General features: G+C 46.2%; 1 protein-coding gene across 1 annotated transcript; it reads left to right on the top strand.

The window, feature by feature from the left end:
* Positions 1–7832: 7832 nt before the first annotated feature.
* On the top strand, positions 7833–9237 carry LOC149438157 (uncharacterized). Its single transcript, XM_089660172.1, has one exon. It carries the CDS (start codon positions 7969–7971, stop codon positions 8881–8883), a length of 915 nt encoding a protein of 304 aa, XP_089516298.1. The 5' UTR covers positions 7833–7968; the 3' UTR covers positions 8884–9237.
* The last annotated feature ends 1694 nt before the right edge of the window (positions 9238–10931 follow it).

Below are 10931 nucleotides of genomic sequence, written 5' to 3'. Positions count from 1 at the left end.
GTGGGAGGAATAGTGCCCCATCATTGGTGTCAGTGGGAGGAATAGTGCCCCATCACTGGTGTCAGTGGGAGGAATAGTGCCCCATCATTGGTGTCAGTGGGAGGAATAGTGCCCCATCACTGGTGTCAGTGGGAGGAATAGTGCCCCATCATTGGTGTCAGTGGGGGGAATACGGCCCCATTATTGGTGTCAGTGGGAGGAATAGTGCCCCATCATTGGTGTCAGTGGGAGGAATAGTGCCCCATCGTTGGTGTCAGTCGGAGGAATAGTGCCCCATCATTGGTGTCAGTGGGAGGAATAGTGCCCCATCGTTGGTGTCAGTGGGAGGAATAGTGCCCCATCGTTGGTGTCAGTGGGAGGAATAGTGCCCCATCGTTGGTGTCAGTGGGGGGAGGAATAGTGCCCCATCATTGGTAATAGTGACACCAATGATTGGGCACTATTCCTCCCACTGACACCAATGATACTTACCTTGCTGACCCCTGCTCCAGCCTGGGCTCGCTCGCTCCCTCCCTCTCCCATGGTACAAACACTTACCGGTCAGATGGCTTCCTTCTCCGGCCGCTTTCCTCCTCTTCACTCGCTCGTGCTTCGCGGTGCCGCTCGGCTCCTCCTTTCCAAGCTCCACCTCCTCGCTGGTGATTGGCCGCCTGTGTGCCTCTCTTGAGCTACAGTTCCGGCGGCCAATCACCGACGAGGAAGGATTGATCCCGGGGGTGTGTCCAGATGACAGGGACGGCATGTCATCCCGCCCACACCTGCAGACGGATCAAGGAGCGGTGTCTCGGTTCCTAAGGCCATCGGAAATATGTGTTTTCCGATGGTCTTAGGCGACCCCTGGGAAAGTGTCGTTCGACCCCCAAAGGGGTCGCGACCCCCAGGTTGAGAACTGCTGATCTATCCCATAGTTTGTAGACATTATAACTATCACACAAAGCAATCAATATACACTTATTGGGATTTTTTTAACCAAAAACATGTAGCAGAATACATTTTGGCCTAAATTTATGACAAAATTTTAGTTTTTTTGGATATTTTTTATGACCGAAATGAGAAAATATTTTTTTTTTTAATTTTTCTTCAAAATTTTCTGGTTATAGCGCCAAAAATAAAAACTGCACAGGTGATCAAATACCACCAAAAGAAAGCTCTATTTGTGTGAAAAAAAGGATATAAATTTAATTTATGTACCATATTGCATGACCGCGCAATTGTCTGTTAAACTAGTGCAGTGATGTAAAGCAAAAAATGGCGTAAATTCCATTATCTCTCCCATAGTTTGTAGACGCTATAACTATCACACAAAGCAATCAATATACACTTATTGGGATTTTTTTTACCAAGAACATGGAGCAGAATACATTTTGGCCTAAATTTAAAACTAACTTTGAGTTTACTATATATGTTTTATAGCTGAAAGTAAAAAATATTGTTTTTCTTCAAAATTTTTGGTCTTTATATGTTTATAGCGAGAAAAAATAAAAAGCGCGCAGGTGATCAAACACCACTGAAAGAAAGCTCTATTTGTGGACGTAAATTTCATTTGGGTGCAGCATTGCATGACCGCGCAATTATCAGTTGAATTAGTGCAGTGCTGAGTTTTAAAAAGAGGCGTGGTCATTAAGGGGGGTAAATCCTCAGGAGGGTAAGCAGCTAGACTCCATCCTGGTATTCTGCTGCAGAGACTGGAAGGTGACGGACTGATTGGGGGACCTTGTTGTCTACCAGTAGAGTGTGAATGACTTGTATTCCCAGATAATAATATATAATATAATCCCACGTTTACACACTATATATATATATATATATATCTGGTGGTATATCATTGTTGATGACTATATAGTATATTGTTGGGAATTATAATGATTTCTATGGTATGTTTCCCCTGACATATATGAGACCTCAGCTTCCATTCTTCCCTTGGTATATATATATATTTATATCTGGTGGTATATCATTGTTGATGACTATATAGTATATTGTTGGGAATTATAATGATTTCTATGGTATGTTTCCCTGACATATATGAGACCTCAGCTTCCATTCTTCCCTTGGTATATATATATATTTATATCTGGTGGTATATCATTGTTGATGACTATATAGTATATTGTTGGGAATTATAATGATTTCTATGGTATGTTTCCCTGACATATATGACACCTCAGCTTCCATTCTTCCCTTGGTATATGCCTGGATTTAGGACACTCAATTGTCCCTTTTCTTATATCGCCTTGTTTTGATCCAACAACTGATCACTACTTACTGACCTATCCGGACCCCACTACTATCTAATATTTACTGTGTATTAGCTGACACTTGTATATGTCACTCCAGATTGTATCCTTCAATATACCTAAGGAAAAATGGCGCCTGCTTAGCCGTGCGTGCGCACTAAGTTACGTCTTCTCAAAGATGGCGCATGTATAATGCGAATGCACCGTTGTCTATATAAACTGACGGCATGCGGCTTGGCTTTATTGGTGTTCCCCTCAGATGACGTGCGGGTGCACAAAACGCGTAAAAGGGAGCCAATAACACCATGATTTCATGCCGCCGAAGCAACGTGGAGCTCCGGCGGCCATCTTTAAATCTGGCCGGTTAGTCCATGCGGTTTTGCTTACTCACCCTATGTGTTTTTATCTGGATACCTATTATTATCTCAATAAATATTCATACTACTACACTATGGGATGTGTTTGCCTTGACTCCCCCGGGGAGTATTGATTTACAGACATCCACTGCCCAGTTCCCAGAGAGGGAGCCTCTATTACACCCAGGGAGGTGCACCCATCCATCCCTTAAGGGGAACTCTGGAAATCCCGGATTCATCATCTTAAAGTCCCAGGACCCATCCCCCATAAGGGGGAGTTTACTCTATTCCTGCCCTGAGATGACCATTAGATGACAGCAGGATTTATTACAAAACGCACGTTATTTTACGCGTTCCGGTGAGTGCGCATTTCTTCCATACTGATTGCACAGCACCGTTTCCAGGACTGTACAGGATATATGAGCACTTAGTCACTTTATGAACTTTTATATGTCTGGTGTTATTTATATCACGAGTTTATTTTTCAGAATCAATTTGTGAATATTTATGTCACTTTTATGTACCTTTTTGACCTTTTACAATCATTTTCATGCTGCACACTATTATTTACATTGCTGATTGTCAGGTGTTACTTGGTTACCTTGTGCATAGCGGCTGATATCCATTTTTGTGCGCTCACATATACCTACCATACATACTGTATTCCCAGATGGTGGGGACTGGACCTCCTGAATGATGGATAGGGAAACCTGAAGATTGTCCTGGGCAGGAAGGGGGTAAAAGTACCCGATATGGAAGGGGTTAAAGGGCAAATATGACAAGAAAACATTCAAAATGCTGAACACAGCACAAGGGATCACACCATGAGACATTTCTCTTCTCAGGGCTGCAGTTCCTCTGAGCTCCCCAAGGTGGTGATCTCGCTTATACCCAAACAGGAAGTCTCTATGGAATACAGAAGGGAAGTGATGTCAGGTACAGACAGGAAGTGATGTCAGGTACAGACAGAAAGTTCCATGTGGCACAAAGAAGAGGAGACATTGGTGGTACTGGCAGCAGAGGAGGTAATAAGATGTTATTTGCTATTTACACCCAGTAACCCCCCCCGTCATGTCCGTCCTCTTCCTCCATAGTCACGTCCTTCCTCTTCCTCCATAGTCACGTCCGTCCTCTTCCTCCATAGTCACGTCCGTCCTCTTCCTCCATAGTCACGTCCGTCCTCTTCCTCCATAGTCACGTCCGTCCTCTTCCTCCATAGTCACGTCCGTCCTCTTCCTCCATAGTCACTTCCGTCCTCTTCCTCCATAGTCACGTCTGTCCTCTTCCTCCATAGTCACTGTGACGTCTTTTATCTCCAGCAGATGATGACACACACATATATAGTGTGGGAACCCAGATTAACCCCTTCAGGGGCAGAACATTCCCCACTTCCGGGGCCGGAACATTCTCCTCATTGTGGAGATAAATTCTAGTAATATGGTCCTCTAAACAAACAGCACTGACAATAAATAGACAAGACAAGGACCATCCTGACCATACATGGCCTACAAAGGGCAATGATGACACTACACAGGCAGCCAATGGGCAATCATTACACTATGCAGCCAACACAATGATGGAGTGCCGGGGTCAGGAGTATGGAGCATAGAGCCCCTTACATTGCTGCTCAGGAGGAAGGAAACATTCCCCAGCCGGCCATGAAGAATATGTTCCATCATTGGTGTCAGAGGGAGGGAAATACTGAGGGGTCTGAGGGAAGAAGAGGAGCTGAAGGGCTGTGAGAGTTTAGTAAAGCTGAAAGACTTTAGGGCCTCTGAAGGGGGAATCTGGGACCTTTTAGGGGGTACTCAGGCTGCAGGGCTTTGGGGGAATAGGGGGCTGAAGGTGTCAGGGGACTCAGAGGGAGGGGATGTCTCTGGGTCTGTGGTGGCCCTCCCCCCACCTGTACTTATTTTTCTGACCTTACAGAACTGCCAATCTTAACCATCTTAACCAAGCCAAAGTCCTTGGAGTCATTCTAGACTCTAACCTCTCCTTCCAACCTCATGTCAAATCACTTACAAACACATGCAGGCTCCACCTCCGCAATATCGCCAAAATACGCACCTTCCTTACCCCAGACACCACTAAACTACTCGTACACTCCCTGATTATCTCACGCCTTGACTACTGCAACTCCCTCCTCACCGGCCTACCCCAGTGCAGGCTGTCCCCGCTTCAGACCATCCTGAACTCAGCGGCTAGACTCATCCACCTCACCAACCGCTCCACCTCTGCCATCCCCCTCTGCCTATCCCTCCACTGGCTCCACCCCCCTCTGCCTCTCCCTCCACTGGCTCCCTATCGCCCAACACATCAAATTCAAACTACTCACTCTGACCTACAAAGCCCTTCACAACACTGCCCCTGACTACCTCACCAACCTGATCCCCAAGTACCACCCTACCCATACCCTTCACTCCTCACAGGACCTCCTTCTATCTTGCTCCCTGGTCTCCTCCTCCCATGCACGACTGCAGGACTTCTCCAGGTCCTCCCCCATCCTCTGGAACTCACTACCCCAATCCATCAGACTGTCACCTTCCCTCCTCACCTTCAGGCGCTCCCTGAAAACCCACCTCTTCAGGGAAGCCTACCCCACCCTCACCTAACTGCTGCTCTCCTTCATTCCTCATACCACTCCATCCCCCACAGCCACTTCCTCCTGTACCACTACCCCCTCCCTCCTAGATTGTAAGCTCGAAAGAGTAGGGCCCTCTAACCCCTCATGGGCTGTTTGTAGTTGCTGTATTGTTTCATGTATTGTCCCCCCCTTTATTGTACAGCGCTGAGCAAACCCTTTGGTGCTATATAAACTCAATGTAATGTAATCTTATTGTCTCACTGGTCATGTGACATGTTCTGGAATTTCAAGTAACATAGAGAAGGACATTCCTTCACTCAGTGAGCACTTGTTCTTAGAGGAGTCCTGATTCAGCTGCAAACCAGTTCAGAAACAAAACAATCCCAACAGAGAAAAGGGAATTTCTGATCCGACAAACCAAGAGGGTTCCAGGTCCTTCAAGATGTAACAAACACTAAACAGTCCAAACTAAATGTCTTCCCATGGGGGGAGTAGTCCTTACATGTCCAGCAACCCTCCTATTCCCCCCTCACATCCACATCCTATTGTGTGACCAATACCATCCAAATCATTCTTACTTTCATTTCCCAAAGTTATCCGTCTACAAGGAGACCTGTATAGATCACATGATGGCACCAATGAGGATGGAGGAGGACCGGAGTCACATGACTGAGAATATACTAAACCTCACCCTGGAGATCATCTACCTGCTGACCGGAGAGGTGAGGAGGATTCTGGGAGGTCACATGACATCACTCTTCTCTCTATTAATAAAACACAGACCTGACCGGAGAGGTGAGGAGGATTCTGGGAAGTCACATGACATCACTCTTATCTCTATTACTAAAACACAGACCTGACCGGAGAGGTGAGGAGGATTCTGGGAGGTCACATGACATCACTCTTTATTATATATTTATTTCAGGTACTTATATAGCACCGTCAATTTGCACAGTGCTTTACATATATATTGTACATTCACATCAGTCCCTAACCCTCAAGGGGCGTACAATCTAAGGTCCCTAACTCACATTCATACATACACATACTAGGGACAATTTAGACAGGAGCCAATTCACCTACCAGCATGTCTTTGGAGTGTGAGAGGAAACCCACGCAGGCACAGGGAGAATATGCAAACTCCAGGTAGGTGGTGCCATGGCTGGGATTCGAACCAGCGACCTTAGTACTGCCAGGTAGAAGTGCTAACCATTTAGCAACTGTGCTGCCCTTATCTCTATTAATAACACACAGACCTGACCAGAGAGGTGAGGAGGATTCTGGGAGGTCACATGACATCACACAGACCTGACCGGAGAGGTGAGGAGGATTCTGGGAGGTCACATGACATCACACAGACCTGACCGGAGAGGTGAGGAGGATTCTGGGAGGTCACATGACATCACACAGACCTGACCGGAGAGGTGAGGAGGATTCTGGGAGTCTAACATGATTTCCTATTGGTTCCTCAATGCAGAGATTTCCTCTTCTGAAGTCAGGTGATCATATGACCATCACAGTGCCTCCATGTGACTCCCTAAACCCTGAGAGACACAACATGCAGAAGATTCTAGAAGTCACCAAGAAGATGATGGAGCTGCTGACAGGAGAGGTGAGCGGTGCCGGGAATTCTGGGACATTCTCCAGTAACAGACAAGGGATGTGTCTGGATGGTGACTGTATCATTGTGTGTGTCAGGTTCCTATAAGGTGTCAGGGTGTCACTGTCTATTTCTCCATGGAGGAGTGGGAGTATTTAGAAGGACACAAGGATCTCTACAAGGACGTCATGATGGACAATCAGCCGCCCCTCACATCACCGGGTAAGAGGAGACTTTATTGTAAAGGAGAGAGCAGTACGGAGGATCCACCTAGATCCCCCATCATCTGATAAACACATAGAAACAATGGATTCAGTCAGTGTGTGTGTTTCCTACAGATGGATCCAGTCATGGGAACCCACCAGAGAGATGTCCCCGTCCTCTGTATTCCTGGGATTCCACACAGGAAGGTCACACCATCCCTCACCATCATCAGGTAGGTGATGACAATTCTTGGTAGTTGTGATTTATACACAGCATGTTTGTTACAATGAATGTTTTATTATATCTTTCAGAGTGGAATCCTCGGGGATGATAATATTGATGTTAAAGAAGAGTATAAAGAGGAGGATGAGGAGTATGGAGAGATGGAGGAGTTTTCAGAAGGACACAAGGATATGATGGAGCCACCTAATACCAGGAACCCACCAGAGAGATGTCCCCGTCCTCTGTATTCCCGGGATTCCACACAGGAATGTCACACCATCCCTCACTATTACAAGGTTGGTGGGATGGAACATCTAGAACATGGACTCATGGAGACAATGTGTGGATATTTTATGTGACCTTACATTTTACAGATGATATTTTCTCTCATTTCCTTGATTTAGAGTGGAGATCCAATCGATATAGAATTTGAGGTGAAAGCAGAAGAAGAAGAGGCGTATGTGAGGGATGATCAGCAGTCTATGGAGGAGGATGGAATAACGGGGACATTTATAGAGGAGGACACTCCTACAGAGATCAGCACAGGTGGGTCATGAACACTAAATCCATTCCTCCACCCATACTGCTCACTGATTGGTCCAGAGTAGGGCGGGGACTGGGTGATATCAGCCTGTAATCCCCTGGTCACTTTCCTGAGCTGTGTTCCCCATCTTGCCTGATGTGGGCGGAGTCCTGTTTGGGGGAACCAATCAGCTCCTGTCTAGTAATCCTCTTTGTCTTTGTATTTTAGTCCATGGCCGGGAGATGAGGAAAACCTCCGAGGATTGTCTCACTTTGTCTCCAGACTGGAAAGTAGAAGATGAGGACATCACACAGTATAGTCCAGGAGAAAACCCGGCTCCCTCCAATGTCCATCCGGCACCACCCAGTGTAGATGGACCATCGGATTCCTCGTATCCTGAGGAACCTCAGACTGTGCGGGACCGGGCCGGCCTTCCAACAGGGAAAAGCTTTTCCTGTCCTGAGTGCGGGAAGGGTTTCCATTTTAAATGCTATCTTGATGAACATCAGAGATCTCACACGGGGGAGAAGCCGTATTCCTGTCCTGAGTGCGGGAAATGTTTTTCAAAAAAGTCTAATCTTAAAAAACATCAGAGGCTTCACACAGCTGAGAAACCATATTCCTGTCCTGAGTGCGGGAAAACATTTTCACAGAAGGTTCACCTTAGCACACATCAAAGACTGCACACAGGGGAGAAGCCATTTTCCTGTTCTGATTGTGGGAAAAGTTTTTTTCAAAAATCAGAGCTTGTTTCACATCAGAGATCTCACACTGGGGAGAAGCCATATTCTTGTCATGAGTGTGGGAAACATTTTTCATGGAAGTCCAGTCTTTGCATACATCAGAGATCTCACACGGGTGAGAAGCCATATTGCTGTCCTGAGTGTGGGAAATGTTTTTCAGTGAAGTACAACCTTTACAAACATCAGAGATCTCACACGGGAGAGAAGCCGTATTCCTGTCTTGAGTGCGGGAAATGTTTTTCACATATGTCTAATCTTTACATACATCAGAGATCTCACACAGGGGAGAAGCCGTATCCTTGTCCTGAGTGCGGGAAGTGTTTTTCACAGAAGTCCAATCTTTCTATCCATCAGAGATGTCACACAGGGAGAAGCCACTTTCCTGTCCTGAGTGAGGGAAATGTTCCTCACTGAAGTCCTGTCTTCCTGTACATCGGGTCCCACACAACCCTGGAGGTGTATTAGTGCCTTGAGTGTGGGAAATGTCTTCTAGATGAATGTTGCTGGACATCCCAGCTCTCATGTGGGGAAGAAGCACACCCTGATATACACCTCAGATATACTCCATGGCTGATCTTCATCATGGAAGAAACAGTTCATAAGGAGATCAGAGGTCCCCAAAGACATGGATGAAGTGTGGGACCGGGTTGCCCATACATATGAGGAGAATAAAAATGTCCTGACCTGTCATTGGCTGAGAAAATTTTGTGGTGGGAGATTTCACAAACACTTGGAGATCTATTTAAAAATAAAAGAATGAGTTGAACGAATGTGACCGGCGTTCGCCCAGCTGGGATGAATATTGGCCGTATTTTATTTCATACTCTGATATTCTTGGCTCCATCTAGTGGCCATAATGCAGTATTGCACTACTTTTACTGATTGAGGTATTTCATGAATAATACCTCAGTATGGTCACTAGATGGAGCTGACAGTCATAGGAAATCAATGTGTTAAATTACGGCCAGAATCTGTAAGGACTCCATGAATTTGTGTCACATTCGTCCAATTAATTTCTATCAGCAGACCCCTTACTCTCCTTCTTCAGGCATGGATTCATACTAATACACTTCTGACTACAGTAGACATGGAAGGATAGAAGGTGATCTGTATGTAAGCCTTCACCTTGTAATACAACCAGTTCAGGTAAACATAAAAATGAAAGAAAAGCGTTTGTGTATAGATAGAAAAACATTAGAAATACATTGTTCCCCTTTTTATAAGTGATCACATTCCCTCTGATCTCAGCTGTATATGGGAAGGAGAAACAACAGCACAATTGACTTCTGTTTACTGGTCTTCCCAGTGCATGGCTGAGCAGGGGGGGTGTCAGGACAAGTCTTATCATTGAAGGAGAGCAGGCTTTGTTTTCAGCATGGATGGAGAACTGACCATGAAAGTGACAGGGAAGCAGAGGGACTGGCAGGATCACCGGGGATCTCACACAAAGGAAGCGATACAGAGAGAACTTTAGATTGTACGCCCCTTGAGGGTTAGGGACTGATGTGAATGTACAATGTATATAAAGTGCTGCGAAAATTGAGGGTGCTATATAATTACCTATAATATATAAATAAATAACAGGAGACGTCTTCATACCAGGACATGGGACAGCCGGCACAGATCAGGAATAGGACATTGACCCCCCCAAGCCATTTCTGACACTTTTTGTTTCCATGTAACAATCAGTATTTTTGCTAGAAATTGTCTTTGAACCCGCAGTGCGCATGCGCTGGTCCGGGACAGGTTATGTGCTGACCGCACTCTGCACGTCCTCCACCATCTGAGATAAATGAAGGAAGTGGGGCAGAGGAGGGGTCCTGGAAACAGCAGCACTAGCTGGGGGAACACAAGATGTACAGTCGGTGCTAATGGTGAAAAAGAAGTCCACACAGCTGCCTCAGTCAGACCGCCAGTCCTCTCTTCTGCAGTGAACTCCTCCAGCCAAGATGGCACCGGTGCACAAAGTCACAACACACTGCAGCCCACCACTGCAGCAGCCCTCACCTCCATCACTGCAGCAGCCCTCACCTCCATCACAGACAGCTTCTTAGGAGGACACACTTGGAGACCCATTTTCCTTAGTCCCAGGATGAGTCTGTCAAGGTCTTACCTTTCCTCAGAGCTTGTGCATCTCCATGTGCTGGCATCCATCTTAGGTTTCTGCAAAGCATGGTGGGAACCTTTATGCCTTCAGGCCTCTGCGGCTCCTCCTCCAGAAGGGTGTGGTTGATCACATTTAAACCTGCTGTCTGCAATTGCTCTCTGCATTCGTGTCCTGTATGTTTCCTTGTTGCAAGCTCTTGTTCTGTTCTCGTTGCTCTCCTGGTAACCGACTCGGCTTGGACAAGACTATTCGCTGCTTTAACCCTTTACCTGACCTCCCGTTGCTGAACCCGGCCCGTGACCTGAGTATTCTTTGCCTACCTTCTAGTACTGTCTGCTCCATTGTTATTGACCCG

The sequence above is a fragment of the Staurois parvus genome, unplaced genomic scaffold (genome assembly GCF_062004578.1).
Source record: "Staurois parvus isolate SC_StPar_1 unplaced genomic scaffold, SC_StPar_1.0 ptg001208l, whole genome shotgun sequence".
NCBI classification, from domain to species: domain Eukaryota; kingdom Metazoa; phylum Chordata; class Amphibia; order Anura; family Ranidae; genus Staurois; species Staurois parvus.
This window is presented reverse-complemented; position numbering and strand designations above follow the sequence as displayed.